This window comes from Salmo salar, chromosome 15, assembly GCF_965601325.2.
Source record: "Salmo salar chromosome 15, fSalSal1, whole genome shotgun sequence".
Taxonomy (NCBI): domain Eukaryota; kingdom Metazoa; phylum Chordata; class Actinopteri; order Salmoniformes; family Salmonidae; genus Salmo; species Salmo salar.
In genome coordinates, this window is record NC_138305.1 from 77,187,421 (window position 1) to 77,213,472 (window position 26,052).

Sequence of the window (26,052 nt, forward strand, 5' to 3'; positions counted from 1 at the left end):
AGCTTACATGATGTACCTGTAGTTAGTGGACCTACTGTCGGGGCTGGTACTTCTGATGGTCCTGGCAGGGTTTCGAGGCCTGTTCAGAAATCTTGTGCTCATGAATGTGGGATGTCAAAGGACACTTTGATAATGAATAAAGTTGAATTCATTGCTTTTATTGGTAAGGTTATCAATACGACTCCGGTTGTGTAAAGCAGTAGGGTGTGGTGGAAGTTAGTGATTTATTTTGGTTTAGAATTGTATTTTCATGGCAGTACAGAATTGGGCAGATCATGATTGATCATACATTCCAGCACAGTAAGTGGAGGCATGCACTTAAACTATTGTTTGCCGACCGCCATGATATCATAGAAGAAGAAGTCGGAGCAAGCCACTCCCTCCTCTCTCCTTTTGTACATTGGGGGCTGTACAGTTGTTTATTAATCAAATTTGTTCAAAGAGCGGCATCATATAAGTAGAGAGGGCTATCTGACGTTTAATCTACAATTAAACGTCACAAGTTTGATCATTCGTTTTGACTCAAGTAATGAAAGATACACATATTGTTCCTAAACACTTGTTTTCAACTAAAAAGAAGTCATGGATATATGCAACGGGAGAAGGCGAAACATAAGAACCCCAAGAAGTCTGCGGGCTTTCAAAAGGCTGGTTGAAGCACAGAACGCCAAAATGAAGACGAAGCGGGAGGTAAAACAAGAGGTGGTCAAAGTCTTGAGGGCGCTGGTGGTAGGGAACAACAACGAAGACATCGATGTCCCTATGGAGGAGGACTGTTTCTCTATGAACTTTTCCAAGAACGAGAACCTGGAGCATGCTATAGTAATGGCACCACGATACAATCTGTTGCGGGAGGTGGGACGGGGCAGCTATGGGGTAGTGTTCGAGGCAATTGCTCTGAGGACTGGAGCAAGGGTTGCGGTTAAAAAACTGCAGTGCAACGCTCCCGAAAATGTGGAACTCGCTCTGGCCGAATTCTGGGCCTTGGCAAGCCTGGAGACGAAACACGAGAATGTGGTGCAGCTCGAGGAATGTGTGCTACAAAGGAATGGCATGGCCCAGAAAATGAGTCATGGAAATAAAAGGTCCAAACAATACCTGCGGTTGGTGGAGACTTCACTAAAAGGTAACTAAAGTTAGCTAGTTAATGTTTACGTTGACGAAATCCACTGCCTGTTTGGTTGTCTTGTAACCCTTTTAATGACAGTAACTCGATTGACTTGATAAGATAGCTTGCTAGTTAGATCTGTGATCAATACAGAGCAGGCCAATCAAAACAATGGTTTCATTAGCAAGCTAGCTGCTAACTCAGTGTTTTACCCATTGTTTTCAAAAAGTAGGCTAATTTTGCAAAAGTGTTGATCAGCATATAAAAAAACGAGGTGGATAAGGGAAATAAACCAAAAGTGTTGAAAACATTGTGTAACACGTCACCTATTGTTTCTATTAGGAGACTTGTTAGATGGGAGGGGCAGTATGTAAACATCTAGAATAGTTTATCCATCATTATTGATTACGTAATCCATTGTACGTTGCTCAGTGTCATACATCTGTTTTTAGTAAACAAATATTTTCCCACCTATAGGTTCACGCTGCCATACTGTTGTATAGGCAGTTTGCTATTTCCAGAACTTGAGAGAACACAGTGTTCTAGTTGGCCATCAGTTAACCCTCTCCTGGTTGCAAATTTGCATACATTTTTAAATTAAGCAAACAATATTTCATGCAATTTATGATATTAACCTATGCTATTTCCTCATATTTCTTATTATTAAATGCGCTCCACTTAATAGTATTTTTTCCTAATCAAGCTTGTTTAACCTAAATGTAAAATGTATATTAAATAGGAGTATAATTATTTGGAGAAAGATATACTTCTGAATCTTGTTTTTAATCTCCGGGTTTAAAGATTAGAGCTTTTAGCCACTGTACTGCCTTTGCTGCCCTTTTTATAGTTGGTTATGGGCAATTCCACGGTAACTAAATTAGGCTGACTTTTTTCTCTTTTTTTTTTACTTCAAAATGTTGCAAAACAAAAACCATTGATTTCAAAGTTTATCAAACCATACAACTCTCTAGACAAAGACACATTTTAACTATTTCCACTGAACATTTTACAAAAACACATTTACTGAAAGAACTGTGCAGATGCTAAGTTTGGTAACAGAATTATGAGTTTTTATCACTTAATTATTAAAACAAACATATCAGTAAAAATACTGTAACTAATTGGTAAGTAGATCTGTCTTCTGTGAAATGTCATGATCCTCCCTCCTCATGAGGGAGAGAAATTAGAAAATATCTTAAAGAATTACAAAGCACAAGGCAATGTTTCCTGAACTAACAGAAGGCAAAACAATTATCGAAACTAAATATGTGTAGGTAATAGTTGAAAAATGTATATATGCCTTAATTCAAAAAAATTATAATAATATATATGACTATTAGCTTTAATTTTACATGCTCCTATAAACTTCACATGTTGGTGCTCATGGGTCCTTTTACATGGAAATGCCCTTATGTAAGTGTCACCATTCGGGCCATTACACTTGTCAACAAATTAAATATTAATCATGACTTCTTTTTAGCCAATAGCCATCATTTTAAAGACAGAAGGAGCTTCTCTGAGGTAAATAGTCTAAAAGTCAATAGAAATGTTTTGGCAATTTTTTTGTTACATTATCATCAATATTGGTCAGGTTAACCCAGTTTCTGTACAGATTTGAGAGCATAGTGTTCTGAAGTCTAATGAACATAGGATGATCATCATATTTATGAAAGCTTGTTGGTCAATATGTGCTCAGGTAACACACTTCAGAACTGTCTTATATGCAGGCTAGGCTACAGGGATACGGCACTATAGTGTTGACTGCAATGCCATCTCACAAAGCTGCATTGTGTTGCTCAGGGCTTATCCGGCAGGACATTATAATCTTGGAACAAGTTTCTGTCTGAGTTGATAAAGTAAGCTAGTTGTTGTATTGTATCTTGCACAATCTTCACAATTAGGTTACTCCCTGCATTATATAAACTGAAATACTACATTTTGAAACAAGTTTTATTTAAATTTCCCCATAGATTTTCAGAACTCAGAAGCTGCATGAGCAAAAATGTTGCCTATTCGGACCTTACCAATATCAGCAAGTCAATTAATGACAGAGCCAATACCAAAACATTGTGGTTTAAAACAATTCATGAGACAGGTAGTTGCACCTATTCTTTTTTCCCCCCAACTTCTCTCTACCCTCGTCCGACTGTAGACTTTGTTCACATCCTGGGGGTGTGACATTGTTGAAGGCAGTGCAGGGATGAAAAACAAATGGGATAAATGGGGTTATTGGGGAACTGTTTACATACCCATTTAAATCCCAGGTTCAACCCCGCCATGTTGCCGACACTAGAGGGACTTGGCCTTGACTGTCTGAAGGGATTTGTAGTCCTATAGCTTGCATTAGTTCAACTCAGCTCTCAAATATGCTGACTAAGCCCAAACATTGTGGGGCACAGACAGATTACCTGTGTTTGCATTGAGTTGTCGTCTTTGGACACTGTCCCAGATACCCTAGCCAAGATCAGTGCATTGCTAATTGCACTGTTGCACACAGCCCTATCTTAATGTGTGTAGATAGTGTGTGACAGTTTATTTAGGCCTAAGCAACAAGTCCCATTTGTTTTAATAGAGATCGTTGCACATGATGTGGAAGGGGGGCGGGGCGTAGTTAGTGTTTTCAAAGCGGAAAGCAGCTCAATACGATGGCAGCCTACCCTTGCTAAACCCGCTTTGATGTTTAAAACCGGCCTAACCTGATTTAACTTATAATGAGCAAGCATAAAAAGACTGACCTATGACTCGGCATCGGAAACACTCGTCTCGTACCATATGTTACTTGAGCACTCTGTCATTTCCCTCAGATCTGGATCAAATTAGCGAGACATTGTTTTGGTTCAAGCATTTCTCTCCTCCACTGTTGCCTGAACATGTTGGACGCGTTGCAAGTTGGGGATAATGCTAAAAGTTAATTTACTTTTAGAATTATCCCCGGCAGTGTATCAAATACTTGTTCTCCCCACTGTGTGTGTGTGTATATACATACATACATACACATACATACACACACACACACACACACGCACGCACGCACGCACACACACACACACACACACACACACACACACTGCTGATTTTGCAGGTTTTCCTACTTACAAAGCATGTAGAGGTCTGTAATTTTTAATCATAGGTACACTTCAACTGTGAGAGACTGAATCTAAAACAAAAATCCAGAAAATCACATTTGTATGATTTTTAAGTAATTAATTTGCATTTTATTACAGACCTCTACATGCTTTGTAAGTAGGAAACACTGCCGATTTTGCAGGTTATCAAATACTTGTTCTCCCCACTGTGTGTGTGTGTGTGTGTGTGTGTGTGTGTGTGTGTGTGTGTGTGTGTGTGTGTGTGTGTGTGTGTGTGTGTGTGTGTGTGTGTGTGTGTGTGTGTGTGTGTATATATATATATAAACAGTGCAGTTCCAGATCTTGGTCAAAGAAGATAATGGGGAATTATACCCATTTTTATTTGCCGCCCATTGAGAATGTTAGTCTACTGGTTGATGGGGACTAGAATGAAACCATAGACCCTTACATGCTGACCGAGCACGCGCATGTTGATTTTGTCCATCCACACCAGAGGTGATCAGGACACGCAGGTTGAAATATCAAAACAAACTCTGAACCAACTATATTAATTTGGGGACAGGTTGAAACGCATGAAACATTCATTAATACACAGATAATGAAAAGACAATTAATACACAGATAAAAGGGTAAACCTAGTTAGTTTCTAGTAATTTCTCATCGTTCATGCTTCTTTTTCGGACTTTATATGTAGGTTGTCAACCAACTTTAAGGTGCATTACCACCACCAACTGGACTGGAGTGTGGACCTCAGTTCATCTTTCAATCACCCACGTGGGTATATGCTCCTAAAAACCAATGAGGAGATGGGAGAGGCGGGACTTGCAGCGCGTCAAAAATAGAACCAAGTTCTATTTTAGCGACTGGCTACGCATACGCTCATTAACGCGCGTGAACAGTTTGGATGAAACGATTGAATAACATGTATGTGTACGTTTATTTTTCAGCGCTCGCGCGCTAACGCAAGTGGTGTGGTCAGCATGTTAGAGTCCCATTCATTAGCCTACATCACTCTGTGATTTGTTGTTTTTCCAAGTTTTTGTCATGGCACACTTGAAATCCCAAATTGTCACAAATGTTAGTGATGAAAAGCACCATGGTGCTTGCCACCAGATTGGCTTTGTGTTCCCTTCAGTCTTTGTTGTATGCTCAAAACGCTGAGTCTCACACTGTTCTTTTTACTTCATCCAAGAATCATCTCAAGGCATAGCGGGTGTAAGCGGGTATCCGAGGCCTCCGCAATGTTGCTGAGCTACAATAAATTAAGCCTAGTGTATGAGGCCTCTCACTGTCAAGTGTGTGTGTGTGTTTTTGCTATCCTTTAATGCCGTTTTGTCTTTCCCCAGGTGAGCGGATTCTGGGCTACCCAGAGGAGCCGTGCTACCTGTGGTTCGTCATGGAGTTCTGCGAGGGCGGGGACCTCAACCAGTACATCCTGTCACGGCGGCCTGACCCGCGCACCAACAAGAGCTTCATGCGTCAGCTGACCAGCGCCGTGGCCTTCCTGCACAAGAACAACATTGTGCACCGTGACCTCAAGCCCGACAACATCCTCATCTCCCAGAAGTCGGGCTTTCCTGTACTCAAAGTGGCCGACTTCGGCCTCAGCAAGGTCTGCGCAGGCTTTGGCGCCGGTGGCAACGATGGCGATGAGCACCCCACAGCTGGTGGCGGGGGCGGCAGCAACAACAAGAACGTAAACAAGTTCTGGCTGTCGTCGACTTGCGGCTCGGACTTCTTCATGGCGCCCGAGGTGTGGGAGGGCCATTACACGGCCAAGGCGGACATCTTCGCCCTGGGCATTATCATCTGGGCCATGCTGGAGCGGATCACCTTCATTGACGCTGAGTCGAAGCGCGAGCTGCTGGGCACCTATGTGCGGCAGGGCAGCGAGATCGTGCCAGTAGGCGAGGCGCTGCTGGGGAACCCCAAGATGGTGCTCCACATCCCACAGAAGACGCGCAGCACCATGTCGGAGGGGGTGAAGAAGCTGCTGCAGGACATGCTGGCGGTCAACCCCCAGGACCGGCCCGACGCCTTCCAGCTGGAGGAGCGGGTGGACCAAGTCACGCGTGCTGCGTGACACCGCTCCCATTCCCCTTTCCAACCCCTGGTCAGTCAGAGAAGGGACTGCTCTTTTACCAGGTAGGTTGTGTTCCTTCTCACATAGACACACACACACATTTCACCTGCTCACTCACTCATATAGCTTCACTGAAGAGTTGACCCTTATTAAATGTGACATAATAGCAGTTGATCCTGTTTGAATGCATGTTGATCCTATTTCACGGTCATTTGATCCTATATCAGTCAGCTGTTTAGCAGCCCTGTCAGTGCCCTCCCTGATTTGTTAGTATGTCACTCATGTATTTGTTCTGTCCACTTAACTTTCAAGAATCGCATTCCTTTGCTGAGTAGGGGGTCAGTTCTTTATTTATTTTATTTTTATTTAACCTTTATTTAACTAGGCAAGTCAGTTAAGAACAAATTTACAATGTTATTTACAATGACGGCCAAACCCTAACCCGGACAGCGCTGGGCCAATTGTGCGCTGCCCTATGGGATTCCCAATTACGGCCCATTGTGATACAGCCTGGAATCGAACCAGGGTCTGTAGTGACGCCTCTAGCACTGAGATGCAGTGCCTTAGACCGCTGCGCCACTCGGGAGCCTTGTATTAATACCCATGTAAATCAGTGAAAGCTATTCTCCTCACTGCCACATTGACTTTAATCTGAGATAAACTGTTCTTGACTTAGCAGAGGCTTTGGCCTCCCCTCTTTGTTCAGTCGCACTCAGTGCCGCTACACAAGAGAACTGGTAGGCTGGTAATGCCTTGATGCACCGTCTGCTGTTTCAAATACAAACATGCTGGTCCTGAGTCCAGACAAGCAATTCTGCATGCCAGAGATCCCTCGCTCGGTCTCTTACGACTCACTCGTTTTTCTGCTTATTCATCTGACCGCTCCTCCCTCCCCCTCTTTTTTCTCTTTCTTCTTTCTCTCTGGCTTTAATCAAAACCATGCTACCTGCCCTGAGGGGCAAAGTGTACCCTCGCGGTTGCCAGTGCCATTCCAAACTGCATCGCTCCCTCCCTCTCTCTAGCCCACTTTTCGTTCTTTCATAACGCTCTCCTGCTCTGACAGATCATCCCCCAGGGGCCTTTAGTTTAACACTATGTTTGCCTGTATATGAGTAGATCAGCTGGGCTCGTCCGCTTTCCCAAGCCAAACCCGGCCCAGCCCTCCACTTTCCTGCTGCTCGTCCTCCTCTGCGTGAGTATGGGAGATGGTATCAGTGCTCTGCAAACAAGCCCTATTCTTCTTGGGCTGAGTTGAGTAACAGATGCCCTGTGCTTACCTCTCAGGTACGCTCACATCACATTTGATCATGACTTATTGGAATTTCTTGGCAGGCTGCTTAATTCCAGTTGTCTTAGCCATTTGGATTTTCAGGGCGTCTAAGGACATTGTGCCATGTCAGTCTTTGGGCCGTGGATGTCCTCACCTTGTTTTTCGGAGACTATTAAGTAAACTACTCCCAGTGCCTCTGTGGTTGGCTGTAAGACACCCGTTTCTTTTGAATACTTGATCTGCGCACACTCAAAGTATTTGAAAGAAAACAAGTACTTTGAACCCAGGTTTCGGCACACTCATTGCCAGGGGGAAATGCAGCTCGGAACAAAAAGTGTAAATCATAGTCCACAGACGCAGAGACACAATAGTCCTGCATCCCATTGTGACATAGCTACAAGGCTCTGAGACCACCATCCGCGGTGGATAATAATCCCGAACACGGAACTCCCCACAGTTCCCAACTGAAAGCCATCGGTCCAATATTCTACAACACTGCTGTTGTGCTTAGCGTACACATTTTGGACTATGATAAACCCTTAAAAAGTTACTGTCAGACACTGGGTGAGCCACATGCTCCATTCTTCATGGGCTGATTTTAATTAAGTCTGTGCCGGACTGATTTTGTTCATCCCACAAGAACTGGTCCCGAACCCGACCACACGCCTCAAATAACATTTTCAGGACTATGTGACGCAGCTTGCTTGGCAGCCCCTGTCCCAGCAATTTTACGCCATATAGGCAAGATCAAAATTCACAAAAATAGCCTAAACAATGTGTGAAAAATACCAGAGATTCTCACATGGGACATTTTATTTTTTATATATAGCGTAGGCCCATTATTGGGCTATTACAGCAAATAGGCTAAACATAGTTTGGAAGGGAGCAGAGTTGGGGCGAAATGGAATAGGAGAGCAGACACTTGACTTGAGCTATGTTTTGCATACATTTAGGAGTGGGAGTAAAATAAATAATGTTATTCATATTTTGTCGATGTTGGAGCCTATCATATCCACATTTTTTGTCACGTGCTTCGTAAACAACAGGTGTAGATTAACAGTGAAATGCTTACTTACTGGCCCTTCCCAACAATGCTGAGATAAACATTGAAATATAATAGAAAGATAATAACATAAGGAATAAATACACAATGAGTAAAGATAAGGGGTGCCAGTACCAAGTTGATGTGCTTGGTTACGAGGTAATTTAATTAGATATGTACACAGTCCCTTCAGAAAGTATTCATACCGCTTGACTTATTCCAAGTTTTGTTGTTACAGCCTGAATTCAAAATGGATTAAATATAATGACAAAGTGAAAACATGTTTTTAGAATTCTTTGCAAATTTATTGAAATGCTTTGTAGAAGCACCTTTGGTGGTGATTACAGTCTTTGGTATGTCTGTATCTGCTTTGCAGATACAGACTTTGGGGATTTTCTTCCATTCTTCCATGCAGATTTTCTCAAGCTCTTAAATTAGATGGGGAGCGGCAGTGAACAGCAATCTTCAAGTCTTTCCACATATTTTCAATGTGATTTATGTCTGGGCTTTGGCTGGGCCACTCAAGGACTTTCACATTCTTGTTCTGAAGCCATTCCGACGTTGTTTTGTCTGTGTGCTTGGGGGTCATTGTCCTGTATGAATGTGGTTTTCTCCAGACATAGTACTTTGCATTCAGGCCAAAGAGTTAACATTTTGTCTCATCAGACCATAGAATATTTTGCCGTATACTCTGTCTTTTCATGTGCCTTTTTGCAAACTCCAAGTGTGCCGTCATTTTCCTTTTTCTCAGGAGTGGCTTCCGTCGGGCCACTCTCCCATAAATCCTAGATTGGTGAAGTGCTTTAGAGACTGTTTTCCTTCTGGCAGGTTCTCCCATCTCAGCCAAGGAACTTTGTAGTTCTGCCAGAGTGGTCATTGGGTTCTTGGTCACCTCCCTGACCAAGGTCCTTCTTGCCCGGTTGCTCATTTTGGTCGGACGGCCAGCTCTAGGCAGGGTCTGGGTAGTTCCGTATTTCCCAATGTTTCCCACTGTGCTGTTGAAAACTTTCAACATACTAGACATTTTTTATACCCTTCCCCACATATATGCAATTCTATCTAGGAGATCTACGAATAGTTCCTTGGACTTCATGGTATAGTTTCTGCTCTGACATACACTGTCAACTGTGGGACCTTATATAGACAGGTATGTTTCTTTCTAAATCATGTCCAAACAATTGAATTGGCAACAGGAAAGGGGGATACCTAGTCAGTTGTCCAACTGAATGTATTCAACTGAAATGTGTCTTCCGCATTTAACCCAACCACTCTGAATCAGAGAGGTGCGGGGGGCTGCCTTAATCGACATCCACGTCTTCGGCACCCGGGGAACAGTGGGTTACCTGCCTTGCTCAGGGGCAGAATGACAGATTTTTACCTCGTCAGCTCGGGGATTCGATCTGGTCCAATGCTCTAACCACTAGGCTATATAGGTGGACTCCAATGAAGCTGTAGTGACATCTCAAAGATTATCGAAGGAAATTTGATGCACCTGAGCTCAAGTGTCATAGCAAAGGAGTGTGAATACTTATGTCAATTAGATATTTAATTTTCAATAAATTTGCAAACATTTCTGGAAACATGTTTTCACTTTGTCATTATGGGGTATTGTGTGCAGATGGGTGAGAAATCCATTTAATTCAGGCTTTAACACAACAAAATCTGGAATAAGTTAAGGGATATGAATACTTTCTGAAGGCTCTGTATGGGTAGGAGTAAAGTGACAAGGCAACAGGATAGATAATAAGCAGTAGCAGCAGCGTATGTGATAAGTCAAAAGAGTTAGTACAAAGCGGGATCAATGCAGATAGTCTGGGTAGCTCAGGGCTCTACAGTGCGACCACTTTACTCATGTATGCGCCTAAATATTTTTCTGTGCTACCTAGAATTTTTATTTAGGTGTAGAGCCCTGTAGCTATTTTTTTAACTATTTAGCAGTCTTATGGCTTGGGGGTAGAAGCTGTTCAGGGACATGTTGGTTCCGACTTGGTGCATCGGTACCGCTTGCTGTGCGGCAGCAGAGAGAACAGTCTATGACTTCGGTGGCTGTGGTCTTTGATCATTTTTAGGGCCTTCCTCTGACACTGCCTGGTATAGAGGTCCTGAATGTCAGGGAGCCCGGCCCCTGTGATGTACTGGGCCAAACACGCTACCCTCTGTAGCGCCTTGCGGTCGGATTCCAAGAACTTGCCATAGCAAGCGGTGATGCAGACAGTCAATATGCTCTCAATGGTGCATCTGTAGAACGTTTTTAGGATCTGAGGGCCCATGACAAATCTTTTCAGCCTCCTGGGGGGGAAGAGGTGTTGTCGTGCACTCTTCACAAACTGTGTTGGTGTGAGTGGAGCCATGTTTATTCCTTAGTGATGTGGACACCGAGGAACTTGAAGCTCTCGACCCGCTCCACTACATCCCCGTCGGTGTGGATGGTGGTGTGCTCGGCCCTCCATTTCCTCTAGTCCACGATCAGCTCGTTTGTCTTGCTGACGTTGAGGGAAAGGCTGTGGTTGAAAGACAATTGCACAGGGCTTCTTTGCCCATGCAGCCTACAGGCTATTTTATTGAGAACAGACATAGGATAGGCTCCCTTAATCTTGCACGCCCAGCAAAAGAGAGGAGAGGTAGGCTACTGAAGCGCAATTCCATTTTTTTACTTTAACCTCTTGACGGTCGCCTAGGATAGGGGGCGCCACAGCGCATTTTGAAAAAAATTCGTTAAGACTTTCGTTAATCTAACCACACTGTCCGATTTCAAAAAGGTTTTACAACGAAAGCAAAACATTAGATTATGTCAGCAGAGTACCGAGCCAGAAATAATCAGACACCCATTTTTCAAGCTAGCATATAATGTCACATAAACCCAAACCACAGCTAAATGTAGCACTAACCTTTGATGATCTTCATCAGATGACAACCCTAGGACATTATGTTATACAATACATGCATGTTTTGTTCAATCAAATTCATATTTATATCAAAAACCAGCTTTTTACATTAGCATGTGACTAGCATGTGACTAGCATTCCCACCGAACACTGCCGGTGAATTTACTAAATTACTCACGATAAACGTTCACAAAAAGCATAACAATTATTTTAAGAATTATAGATACAGAACTCCTCTATGCACTCGATATGTCCGATTTTAAAATAGCTTTTCGGTGAAAGCACATTTTGCAATATTCTCAGTAGATAGCCCGGCATCACAGGGCTAGCTATTTAGACACCCAGCAGGTTTAGCACTCATCAAAGTCAGATTTACTATAAGAAAAATGTTCTTACCTTTGTTGTCTTCGTCAGAATGCACTCCCAGGACTTCTACTTCAATAACAAATGTTGGTTTGGTCCAAAATAATCCATCGTTATATCCAAACAGCGGCGTTTTGTTCGTGCGTTCTAGACACTATCCTAAAGGCTAAATCAGGGTTACGAGCATGGCGCAATTCGTGACAAAAGAATTCTAAATATTCCATTACCGTACTTCGAAGCATGTCAACCGCTGTTTAAAATCAATTTTTATGCCATTTTTCTCATAAAAAAAGCGATAATATTCCGACCGGGAATCTGCGTTTAGATAAACAGACAAAGGAAAACAAAGCATTCGGTCGAAGCGGGCACGCGCCTAAGCCCATAGTACACTGAGTGGCCACTTGCCAAAAGCGATAAAGTGTTTCAGCCAGAGCCTGCCTCGATATCGTTCAACGTTTTCCCGTAGGAAGTGTCACGTTATTGCACAGATCCTGAGTCTTCAATAAAAAGAGCCAAGATGAAACACTACTTCTCAGACAGGCCACTTCCTGCTTGAAATCTTCTCAGGTTTTGGCCTGCCATAGGAGTTCTGTTATACTCACAGACACCATTCAAACAGTTTTTTAGAAACTTTAGGGTGTTTTCTATCCAAAGCCAATAATTATATGCATATTCTAGTTACTGGGCAGGAGTAGTAACCAGATTAAATCGGTTACGTTTTTTATCCAGCCGTGTCAATACTGCCCCCTATCCCCAACAGGTTAATCACACCGTGAGCTATGGTTCATTGAGCACTTCCTATTGCTTCCACTAGATGTCCCCAGTCTTTACAAAGTGATTTGAGCCTTCTACTGTGAAAACTGACAGAATGACACGCTGTGGAACGTGGTCACATGGAGAGGGCCATCACCATTATGACGCCGGCACCCCTGGTTACCCTCCCCTTTCGAAACGTTTTGAAACACAATGCAATCGTCCCCCTCGAATCTTTTTGGAGCTCTCGTTGAAAAAGGCCCTACAGATTTATGTTAAACAACGTTTGACATGTTTGAACGAACCTAAATTAGAAAAAAAAGCATTTTTTTGAAAGAGTAGCCCCGCGCACGTCGGAACTTTTAGTGAAGCCTTCAGAACGCGCTAACAAGAACAAGCTATTGGAACGTAAAGGATTAACGTTTTCGAACGAAAATACATTTGTTGTGGACCTGGGATTCCTGGAAGTGCCTAAGGATGAAGATAATCAAAGGTAAGGGATTATTGACAATAGTATACAAGACTAGATGTGATATGCGATTGTTCCAAGATGGCTAGCCTATTGCTATTGCTAGCCTATTGTTCTGATTATCGCATCCCCTTTTATCGCAAAGTGTGATTACCCAGTAAAGTTATTTTTAAATCTGGCATTACAGGTGCTTTCAAGAGATATTCATCTATAAATCTTAGAATGACAATATTACATTTTAAAAATGTTTTCGAATAGTAATTTAGTCAATTGTAGCACTGTTTCACCGGATGCATTTGAGGGAAAATAGTTAGTCAACGTTATGCGCCGATGTAAAATGCTGTTTTTATATATAAATATGAACTTTATCGAACAAAATAATGCATGTATTGTGTAACATGATATCCTAGGAGTGTCATCTGATGAAGTTTGTAAAAGGTTAGTGCTGCATTTAGCTGTTTTTTGGTTATTTGTGATGCATGTGGTTGGTCGGAAAATGGCTATGTGGCTACTTTTACGATATACTCCTCTAACATAATCTAATGTTTTGCTTTTGCTGTAAAGCCTTTTTGAAATCGGACAACGTGGTTCGATTCAGGAGAGGTGTATCTATAAAACGATATAATTTGAAGAAAAAATTGGGAGAAAAAAAAATGATTACATTTTGTTATGCTAATGGCGATATGATTTTTCGCTGGATGTCCGTCCCGAGGCCGCACAGGGGTTAAAATGTATGCCAAACAAAAAACATTGATTTCAAAGTTTAACAAACCATACAACTCTATGTACAGTGACTACTTTGAACAATTTACACAGTAAAAAAAATACTTTTACTTGAGAAACTGCAAGTTTGGCGACAGAATTACGGTAAAATCTCCCTTAGTTTTATTCTGTTACCAAAGTTTATCTGTGTAGTTCATATTGTAAATGTGTTTTTGTAAAATATTCAGTGGACATTTTCAAAAGTAGGCTAGTCTTTATGCATAGAGTTCTATGGTTTGTTAAACTTTTGAACTCAATGGTTTTTGTTTGGTATACATTTTAAAGGGAAAAATCTAAGTCACAGAGTAATTCCATTACCATGAAATTGCCCTGAACTTGAAGCAGCAAGTTAAGTTTTAGGAGCAGGACTATTTTCAGGCATCAACAAATAGTCTAGCATAAATGTGTTTATTAATATTTATTTCCAGTCAATGTCAGATCCTCAACTTGAGCCTATCATATTTAGGTAGTACATTTCTCTGGAAAGACAACTGCTCTGTGATTTTCTGCCCATGCAGCCTTCAGGTTATTTAATCTACTGAATTTGAAACAGCGAGAATTTGCCTTTATGAATAGTGCGACAAAGATGTGCTTTTAATACAATAGAAAAAACACATTCAAAACAGAAAGACAACCTTTTAGAAAATCTGCTGGACTTAAAAAGTTGTCTGTCTGATCAGCATGAAAAACGCTGATCTCGCCGCAATGATCTCTGTTGGGGCCCACGGGAATGCAGCGCTCTGCTTGGTCGCATGGATACAACTGAGACTTCAAGCAGCAGACAGCTCGGTGGAATGGGACAATCTTGTCAAGAATCTCGTCAAAAACGTGTCAACTCAAAACCTCTGTGGATTAAAACAGTAGCCTCATGCTACGTTAATGCACATTTTAATTGAATTGGTTGAATGTGTTAGATTGTGCTCAATCTCTAAGGATCCTCCTAATAACACGAATCCCTCGTAGAGGAGATTGAGGACTGGACGGTTTAGATATCCGAAGTTCCAATCTGTCACTCTGAACTTGAACCCAGATGGTCAGAGTTTTTGGGGCACTCCGACCAATCCCCAATGCTTCAGACAGCCGTTCACTTTTTTCCCCCTCGCCACTCCCCTCCCAGCTGACCAGTGAGCTGTGAATGTCAGTGAGTTAACTGTGAAGTAGGGCTGGGTGCAAGAATCAAGGTTTTGTAAAAATGTTTGTTCTCATGCTGTCTTTTTGGTCTCATCTGCTTCACTCCTGCTGTTACTGTGCACCTTCTCATTTCCACACATCCAGCAAACCCCTCCCCCCGGCCACTCACCACATCAAAGATGAGAGATCACTTCTTCCTCACTGATTTGGCCCAACAGAATCCTATGGACACCGAAAGACGTTTACTTTATTTTACTGTGATAGAGAAGTTACCCTTTTTCTATTGATCCTCTTTTTATGTTTCAACTCCTCAAATTTCACACAGAGCAGACTACTAAAACAGGAGTGTAGTACCACTTACTGTTAGAAGCATTTTAGCCAAAGACTGATATACTAGCTGTTCTGGTTAAATTTGTAACAAAAAGGGCATTTTCATAGACTGACTTGAGAGCCATATCAGTGAATATTGCAAAAAAGCAGGTAAAACAATTCAATTATTAGTGGGTATTATGGTTGTGGAAGGCTTATATTTCGCCTAGGTATAACTTCACAAGCCCTGAATTCATTAGATTATTGCTGACTGTTTGAAATGCAGTGTATTTGAACGTTAATTGTACAACAAAGCTTACTTGGAGAACATTTAAAATATATATATATATATATATATATATATCCACCTATAAATTTGAAAAGAATCAAGAAATGATTTTTCGGCCATATCGCCCAGCTGCGTAGTGTTGCGTGTCTTTCGACCGGTGTGGAGTGGCCTCATTTTCTCCTGCAGGATGCCGGGATGGCTGTTATGCCTGTTATGTAACCCACCCCTGGTACCCTGTCTGATGGGAGAATCCATGATCTGTCACACAGGGGGGGGGGGGGGGGGGGGATTCGATCTTGAGAACACAGTGGGTGGAGTGGGTGAATATGGTAGGTTGAGGGGGTTATCGGGGGCTTACAGTGAGGTGGTGGGGTTTTAAACCTGTGTTAAATACAAATCCTTTCAGTGCGCAAGGATCAGGCTGAACTGAAAGTGACATTTTCTCTGTCCAGTACTACCACCACTGCCGTGGGCATCCTCCATCGCTGTTGTTGTCGTTCACCGTCTCTCTCACTCTCTCACACACACACACACACACACACACACACACACACACACACACACACACTTGCGCACTCTCAGAGCGGTCCATGGTTACTGTTATCTCCTTCTATGCAAGGGTTTACTGAGGCTCACGTTTGGAACATTTTGTCCTCTGCCTGCCAGCCTGTGTATCTGTGTGCCTCTACCCAGATAAACCAGGCCAATGCGCTTTAGCTTTTCCCCCGCCTTTACTTAAACTGAGGTTCTGTTTTATTTTCAGCATCTGTTTTGTTGGCCATCGTTTTTTATTGAGATGATTTTGTATGAACTGAGGGATTTCGAGGCCCTGCACATGAGTAACATCAACAGGGAACATTGACTGTGGTGCCTTACGCAAGTCTTTCTATGTACAGTGTATAGGTTCCAAACTGGGTCTAGTTCAACCCTATCCTAGGGCACACGGTACACTTTAGGTGAGCATAAGAACGCATGTTCAAACTTGGAAGTCGCTCTCTCTACTATGAGTCTCTATGGAAATGGTGTCGATTAGACAGTGGGTTTGGCTGTATGGTACAGCATGTACTCAATGTGTTCTATTGGTGTGTCTCACCGTATGTATAGAGGCTGAAGTCAGTGAAAGCTAAACACAATATTAGAGTTGATTGAGAAATGCCAGCAGGGGGGCACTTTTTAGTGGAGGGCGGGTGTCCAAGAACGAGAGCATTTTTGCTTAGTTATGTAACCGGGGTGTTTTGAACTTTGTTTGCTGTATGCACCCCTCGGTCTCGTTTCACCCTGCCTTCGACTGCCTGCGTTACTGACTGGCAGTGCTGGGGTTCTGCATTGGCATGTACAGTTGTGAGTCAACCATATGTGCTGTTTGGTGCGGTGTTTGTTTTCAATCACTTTCTTTTGTCAGGCACACTGGAGTAGGCTATACAGTGTGTCTTTGAGCATTGTTCTTCTGAGCCTCAGTGTGGCCTTCTGGTTGGAGCCTTTTTAAACTCTCATTTATTCATAAGACGGGCACGATCAGCTGGTGTTGTTGCAAAAAGCAGTTAGGAGCTTGCTCTCAGGGATATTTTTAGTGATGAACTCAGATTTTTAGATAAGTCTCACTGCTGCTATAGCTTCACTGAGTGTCTCAAAGATCCACACACGTTTGCCAACCCTGACCGAAACCATGAATCACCACTATCCCACAAATACTCAACCGCCGTTGATATCTAATCACTTCAAGATGGGTGAATTACCTGAGGCTGGACGGTGAATTCCTCCCAAACCTGAAAACAAACAGGCAGGCACAGCCAACCTCGGTTTGAGCTTGGGCATTGCGTAAGTTGCGTTGCATAAGTTTGTCAGTCTCTCTATTTAGCTTTCTTTTCCCTAAGCGCTTTTAATGGTTTTCAGTGGTGCTGTTGTGGTCGTACAGAGAATGTTATAACTGGTTTTGAGTTTGGGTGAGGACCAGACTCCACTGCTAGTTTTAATTGCTTGCACTCACTCTCTCACTGTTACAGAACTTGCCTGGCAGTGGTGGGTGGACTGAGGCTTTTCAGCCCTTTTTTAAAATGCAGGAGCAGAAATGATTATAGTTAGTTGAGTATAAGATGATGGCACATTGAAGCTCTAAAGAGGAGCTTAAAGGCCCAGTGCAGTCAAAAACGTGATTTCCCTGTGTTTTATATATAAACGCAACATGTAAACTTGGTTTCATGAGCTGAAATGATCCCTGAAATATTCAAAAAACACAAATAGCTTATTTCTCTCCAATTTTGTGCAAAAATGTGTTTACATCCCTGTTAAGATGTATTTCTCCTTTGCAAAGAAAATCCATCCACCTGACAGGTGAGGCATATCAAGAAGCTGATTAAACGGCATGATCATTACACAAGTGCACCTTGTGCTGGGGACAATAAAAGACCACCCTAAAATGTGCAGTTTTGTCACACAATATATTGCAATAGATGTCTCAAGTTTTGAGGAAGCGTGCAATTGGCATGCTGACTGCAGGAATGTCAACCAGAGCTGTTGCAAGAGAATTGAATGTTAATTTCTCTACCGTAACCCGCCTCCACCATTGTTTTAGAGAATTTGGCAGTACATCCAACTGGCCCCACAACTGCAGACCACGTGTAACCACACCAGCCCAGGACCTCCACATCCGGCTTCTTCACCTGCATGATCATCTGAGAGGGGAGGGCCTGGCTCCCAGTGGGTGGGCCTGGCTCCCAAGTGGGTAGTCCTATTCCCCTCCAGGCCCACCCATGTCTGTGCCCCTGCCCAGTCATGGGAAATCCATAGATTAGGGCCTAATTAATTAATTTAAATTGACTGATATCCTTATATGAACTGTAACTATATTTCCACGCTATGAGGTTGAAATAATACTGTGGAAATTATGATGAAACCATTTTAGTATAAGAACTGTTTGAAAAGACTGCTTGAAATGTCGGCCTTTTTCGGTGGGGTGGAGTTTTGGCCTTCCATGGTGACATCACCATGCGGTAAATTTAGTTAATAGATCAAAAATAGAGTTCCAAACCTCTACCAACAGCAAATGTTCAGTTTTCCCCTCCCCCACCTCAAACCACTCTGACAGTCCTAGCAAAAGTCTTGCTTGAGAAATTGCTCTGCATGCTAGTGGCATGGGGGAAAGTTGTGTTTCAGCACACTTTAAATGGCCCTCTGCTCAGAATAGGTGTCTCCCACGAGTCTTGACAGGATCGTTAGCTGGGTTGTGTTCATTAGGCACTAACAGACCAACAGGAAGGGACTATATCAAATGTATTTATATAGCCCTTCTTTAATCAGCTGATATCTCAAAGTGCTGTACAGAAACCCAGCCTAAAACCCCAAACAGCAAGCAATGCAGGTGTAGAAGCATGGTGGCTAGGAAAAACTCCCTAGAAAGGCCAAAACCTAGGAAGAAACCTAGAGAGGAACCAGGCTATGAGAGGTGGCCAGTCCTCTTCTGGCTGTGCTGGGTGGAGATTATAACAGAATATGGCCAAGATGTTCAAATGTTCATAAATGACCAGCATGGTCAAATAATAATAATCACAGTGGTTGTCGAGGGTGCAACAAGTCAGTAACACAAGAGTAAGTGTCAGTTGTCTTTTCATTTCCGATCATTGAGAGTATCTCTACCGCTCCTGCTGTCTCTAGAGAGTTGAAAACAGCAGGTCTGGGACAGGTAGCGCGTCCGGTGAACAGGTCAGGGTTCCATAGCTGCAGGCAGAACAGTTGAAACTGGAGCAGCAGCACGGCCAGGTGGACTGGGGACAGCAAGGAGTCATCATGCCAGGTAGTCCTGAGGCATGGTCCTAGGGCTCAGGTCCTCCGAGAGAAAGAAAGAGAGAATTAGAGAGAGCGTATTTAAATTCACACAGGACACCGGATAAGACAGGAGAAATACTCCAGATATAACAGACTGACCCTGGCCCCCCGACACATAAACTACTGAGGCTGAGACAGGAGGGGTCAGGAGACACTGTGGCCCCATCCGATGATACCCCCGGACAGGGCCAAACAGGCAGGATATAACCCCACCCACTTTGCCAAAGCACATTCCCCACACCACTAGAGGGATACCTTCAACCACCAACTTACTATCCTGAGACAAGGTCGAGTATAGCCCACAAAGATCTCCGCCACGGCATAACCCAAAGGGGGGCGCCAACCCAGACAGGAAGACCACGTCAGTGACTCAACCCACTCAAGCGACGCACCCCTCCTAGGGACGGCATGGAAGAACACCAATAAGCCAGGGACTCAGCCCCTGTAATAGGGTTAGAGGCAGAGAATCCCAGTGGAGAGAGGGGAACCGGCCAGGCAGAGACAGCAAGGGCGGTTTGTTGCTCCAGAGCCTTTCCGTTCACCTTCACACTCCTGGGCCAGACTACACTCAATCATAAGACCTACTGAAGAGATGAGTCTTCAGTAAAGACTTAAAGGTTGAGACCGAGTCTGCGTCTCTCACATGGGTAGGCAGACCATTCCATAAAAATGGAGCTCTATAGGAGAAAGCCCTGCCTCCAGCTGTTTGCTTAGAAATTCTAGGGACAATTAGGAGGCCTGCGTCTTGTGACCGTAGCGTACGTGTAGGTATGTACGGCAGGACCATATTGGAAAGATAGGTAGGAGCAAGCCCATGTAATGCTTTGTAGGTTAGCAGTACAACCTTGAAATCAGCCCTTGCCTTAACAGGAAGCCAGTGTAGGGAGGCTAGCACTGGAGTAATTTGATCACTTTTTTTTGGTTCTAGTCAAGATCCTAGCAGCTGTATTTAGCACTAACTGAAGTTTATTTAGTGCTTTATCCGGGTAGCCAGAAAGTAGAGCATTGCAGTAGTCCAACCTAGAAGTAACAAAAGCATGGATTAATTTTTCTGCATCATTTTTGGACAATGTTTCTGATTTTTACAATGTTACGTAGATGGAAAAAAAGCTGTCCTTGAAACAGTCTTGATATGTTCTTCAAAAGAGAGATCAGGGTCCAGAGTAACGCCGAGGTCCTTCAGTTTTATTTGAGACGACTGTACAACCAAGAATAATTGTCAGATTCAACAGAAGATCTCTTTGTTTCTTGGGACCTAGAACAAGCATCTCTGTTTGCAGCCATCCACTTCCTTATGTCTGAAACACAGGCTTCTAGCGAGGGCAATTTTGGGGCTTCACCATGTTTCATTGAAATGTACAGCTGTGTGTCATCCGCATAGCAGTGAAATTTAACATTATGTTTTCGAATGACATCCCCAAGAGGTAAAATATATAGTGAAAACAATAGTGGTCCTAAAACGGAACCTTGAGGAACACTGAAATTTACAGTTGATTTGTCAGAGGACAAACCATTCAGAGACAAACTGATATCTTTCCGACAGATAAGATCTAAACCAGGCCAGAACTTGTCCGTGTAGACCAATTTGGGTTTCAATCTCTCCAAAAGAATGTGGTGATCGATGGTATCAAAAGCAGCACTAAGATCTAGGAGCACGAGGACAGATGCAGAGCCTCGGTCTGACACCATTAAAAGGTAATTTACCACCTTCACAAGTGCAGTCCCAGTGCTATGATGGGGTCTAAAACCAGACTGAAGCGTTTCGTATACATTGTCTTCAGGAAGGCAGTGAGTTGCTGCGCAAAAGCTTTTTCTAAAATTTTGGAGAGGAATGGAAGGTTCGATATAGGCCGATTCGTTTTTTTTTTTATATTGTCTGGGTCAAGATTTGGCTTTTTCAAGAGAGGCTTTATTACTGCCACTTTTAGTGAGTTTGGTACACATCCGGTGGGTAGAGAGCCGTTTATTACGTTCAACATAGGAGGGCCAAGCACAGGAAGCAGCTCTTTCAGTAGTTTAGTTGGAATAGGGTCCAGTATGCAGCTTGAAGGTTTAGAGGCCATGATTATTTGGACTCTTCCAATAAGAACCACTCATTTCCATTTTTCCCTTGCAAAATATTTGAAGCATTTTCTTTTGGTTGCCCTTTATAATGTGACCCTGGCGCAGTCTTCCTCCTCAACAAGCCTGCACATGAATGGGAGGTGAAGTCGGCTACCACCACTGATCGATCCCCCTCGGCTTAAGAGCAATCCATAATGGCTGGCTTTTAGCCTGACGGTGTCAGCTGCCGCAGGGCCGTTACAGCAACTGAGAGTGCTGCGAGCAGTTAGTGAAGGAAAGGGGCCTTTTTGCTCATGGAACACAAGTGCTGCAGTGGTTGCTGCATAAGGGGGAGATTTATGGGGTTGTGCAGACTTTTTACAGCCTCAGTGGAGACCACTGTAAAGAAGCAATTTTTTAAACTTGTAAAAATCATCAATATATCTATATAATTATCATTGTTGTCATTTTTTTAAATGACATTCGAGCAGTTTGCCTTTTTCATGTCAAGTGGTTTCTTTTTTATGCATCAGTCCAGCTGGCCCACTTGTGCACGTACCATGTGGTATGAGTTATGCAACCTATCCATGGCACGTACTTCAGTACTTAATAGTGTGCATCATTGAGATTAAAGCGAAAACTAAAGGATCTGGGTTACGTCATCAATAGTTGCAATGTTTTTTTGTTTTTTTGTGGTTGTCATGGTATTTATACCATGACACTATCGGAAATCTCGGATGTGTCAACCAATCAGGGTCTAAATCCCACCAATCTCGCACATCTGAATGGCCTTGCATAATGGCACATTTCTATAGGCTATACATTTTGTATGCACAGTTCAGTGAAATGCACTGGAGTTCCACAGTACACTATTAGCACTGCCTAAAGAATTATGATAACCTGTGGGCCTGTATTTCATATTGACGAACATTCAATCATCTTGTTTTCTCTCTTTCTCTCTTTCTCCACAGATTGGTATACAAACTGAAGGTGGGATTCCACATCTGTACAGAGGTGTTAAAAGGGACTCTGAACTGTGAAACCTCTACAATTGCTCCCAAATGTGAAAGAAATGGAGGGTTTGCGGTCAGCGCTTCTAAAATCAGGACACCTTTATCGGGAAAGCTATGCAATAAGTCATATGAGAAGTCAGGTCCTCTCCCCTCCCCCACCGCACCTTCTATTTTAAAAAAGCCGAAAGACATTCACCAATGTACGACGGTCAGGTATGCCAGAACACAAAGTGTTCCTTGGCACATCTGGTTTGGAATGGGGGCGGCAGTAGCCTTGAGGTTGGAGAAGCAGGCCAGCATCTGGAGGGTTGCCGGTTCGAATCCCACTGCTGAAGAGGGCAAAAATATGGCGGGAGTGAGCCAGCAGGTGCCACCTTCTTCTCCAACCTAATGTGTGTATGTGTGTGTATATCTGGGGGGTTAGATAAAATGTCCATCCTGTAGGGACTAATAAAGTATATCTTATCTTAATGGCCACAAGGAGTTATAATGATTTGTTATTTGATGAGCTGGTCTTCAAAATACATTTCTCAATGTTTTTATTTTTATTTTAATTGGTCCGGACATGGACTGATTCTTCCTTCTCTGATGTTGACGTGTGTTGGATGGTGCCACATAGGCTAGTATGGATGGATAATCGTTCATGTATATACCTGAGAGGATAACATGTTGCACTGTGTACCCTCTATACCAGAGTTTTAAAAAGTATTCCTAAAACGACCGATGACAATGATGTAGGAAAAGGGACTTGTATACTGTGAATTCAGTTCAATACAACTTTATTTATAGACAATTTAGAAAGGTGGGTTATATTGGGTAGTTCAGTACACAGCGCCCCATGTCCCCCGTCCTCAATGTGGACACATTGCACTAGTATCAACCAAGCAGCATCAACAACACCCCTGTTCCCCTCCCTCTACACCCTTGTGCCTTATTAGACTTTCATCAAATGGAGGGTTAACCAATTTCATTCCCAAGTAGTTTGATGTTTTTTTGTTTTTTTTACATGCAGCATATCATTTTCCCTTGTTAGCAGGCCTATATAATATGATAATATTGTTATGTCGTGCATTTGAAGCCAAACGGTGCCATCTCCCTATATAAGATCATAAAATGGTTTTAGGGGAATTACCTATTGCGTAAACCAAATTGTACCAGAGTTGTGGACACTGGTGTCACATAATCAATTTATATTTAGCCCAATATTAAATTGTTATACATCCCAAAAATTTGGTATGAAACGGAATCATGTTCATTTCAGACCGAAAAATTGACTGATGAGCTAGTAACTACGATGAAAAGTCTTACATTATTGTATGTCACTCACCAATAACTTGACATTGACAGTGTCTTTTTTTATTCAGAAATGAATAATGAAACGTAACTGTTGGCTACTGTGAGCATGTTATGGTTTCAATGTGAGGTTTGTGTATGAAGATTCAGGACCCTCACCAAAGGGGATTTTAGACTCACTTTAAGCCTAGTGCCAATTAAGGGCAAAGCAGGCAACTTTGAGTGCTTTGAAATTCCTTTTAAACTCTCATTTACTTCTTTGACTTTGGATATTGTTACCATAACATTTGCTGATAACATCATGTAAATAATGATATGGAATGGGATCAAAAGGACAGTTGTGATCAATAACGTCTGATCTTTGTAATTGAATGGTTTTTGAATATCTGTTGGAGGTTCTTCAGATTAGGATGTTGATTGTTTGGCATTGGTAATAGTTCCCCCAAGTAACACCACGACTAAAAAAAGTGGTTAAAAATCACCTTTTCCTCGCTCACCATTTAGTCGTTTCACTTCACTATAAACAAGATGTGTGTGGGAATAACAGTTGAATGGACAGATACTATTGTACACACACAAACACGCATAGTCATCGTCGTCGTTTTTCAAACACTACCACTTAAGTCTACCTTCTAGATTGTGAAGTGTCGTTTTGCAATGTTTCTGACTTGTAATGACTCTTCCTTGTAGTATTTTAGTAAGTCCGAGTGACAATACCCATTCACGTAATGGTTGACAGTCTAAACCAGGGCTGGATCATTCCAAAAAGCTAATCCTGGATTGCAGAATGTGGACTATTCAGCAAGCACCAGCCAACAAACAGTTGAACCACAGCATATTGGGCATTTTCCCTGTGTTATCTATTCGCTTTTATTTTAAGTGAGCACGGTAGTTGACGATTGATTCATAGACGTGTTTCCAGGATTCAGTTGGGACCATATCTTGTGTCAAGGCAACCCATTCTTTCCTTTTTTATTAGTCCAGTCTAGTTTCCATTTTTTTTATTTTATTTTTTACGGCAATTGACAAACACTCAATCTGTGTTTTGATAGTCTGGTCCTACCTCAGTCTCCTCCTTCTCTGATCGTTGTCTTTCACTAGACCGTCTCACTAGATTACTTTTAAACTGGTTTCGGTCTAGACCTGTTTAATTTGCGTTTTTAGAGGGCCATTTCTTTAATTGTGATAGTTTTAGACCTGAGTCAGTTTTTCTTTAACCTCAACCAACCTCATTGGTCAAACTCCTCTAAAACGCTTTTAGATGGGTTTTTTGTTTCGCTACGTTAGCTACTCTGATCGCCGTTTGAGATTTTGAATACTTTACCTTCAACCTTCGCTGCAGATAACACTTAGCTTTTGCCTTTTTAGATTTTTTTTTTTACAGATAATCTCAGAAGTTAACACACCTCTTTCTCAGATACCTCTATTTTAATGTTAGACTGTACACCCAGTGACACTCAGCTTTACTTAAGAGACCAGTTTGTTACCTGGAAAACCTCTTGTAACCTCTGACCTCTTTCGGTGTTAACAAGTAAGTGAGCACTCCCTTTAACGTCATGGCAACGTCTACTGTTGCATGACTACTCTACGTTCATGTTTTACGTTGAAATAAACTGCAAATGATAAGGGAACTGAAGCTCTTTCCGCCACCTATTGTTCATACATAATGTTGTATCTTGTTGGGAGTAGTGAAGACTTTGTGTGTAGGTTACATGTGTATTGCCATGGTTTAAGGGGAGCACTAGTCATACAGCTACGGTAATGATTATGCTTAAAAACCAACACACTCCTCTATGCAACCTTTCACTGTACAAGGAACCAAACCATTTGTGGTGTTTGTTCTCCTGAACTACTACTACTTTCAGCACCTATGTCAAAGTGTGTATACAGTATGTATCATGTCAACTATGAACTTTTTGTTCAAGAAGCTAACTTGAGCCATTAGATGTTTTAGTAAAGCATCTTTTTTTGTTGCTGTAAATGTTTGACAACTTCAGTTTCTCTTGAAATAAATTATAAAAAACAAGTCTTATTTTTTTATTAGGACAATCATCAGACCAAATCTTTCATTACACATGACAACTGCATTTTATAATTAATTGTCCAATATACTGCTATCAGTCTAATCCTTTATGAACTGGTTGAACCACCAAGTGCATGGCACATAGTATCTAACCACCAAGTGCATGGCACAACTAGAATAGACAGATTGCATTATAACAAATTATACTCCCACATTTAAGAATGTATGACCATTTTGGTCCTAGTCTTTACAAATGTAATTTATTATAATTATAGTTGTCAACCTCTCAGACTAGGCTGTGTTATCTC

At 42.3% G+C, this 26,052-nt stretch overlaps 1 protein-coding gene across 1 annotated transcript; it reads left to right on the forward strand.

The window, feature by feature from the left end:
- The first annotated feature begins 380 nt into the window (after nt 1-380).
- On the forward strand, nt 381-25,747 carry LOC106572176 (serine/threonine-protein kinase 35). Its single transcript, XM_014146095.3, has 3 exons — nt 381-1,126; nt 5,541-6,339; nt 22,387-25,747. Exons 1-2 carry the CDS (start codon nt 583-585, stop codon nt 6,275-6,277), a joined length of 1,281 nt encoding a protein of 426 aa, XP_014001570.1. The 5' UTR covers nt 381-582; the 3' UTR covers nt 6,278-6,339; nt 22,387-25,747.
- The last annotated feature ends 305 nt before the right edge of the window (nt 25,748-26,052 follow it).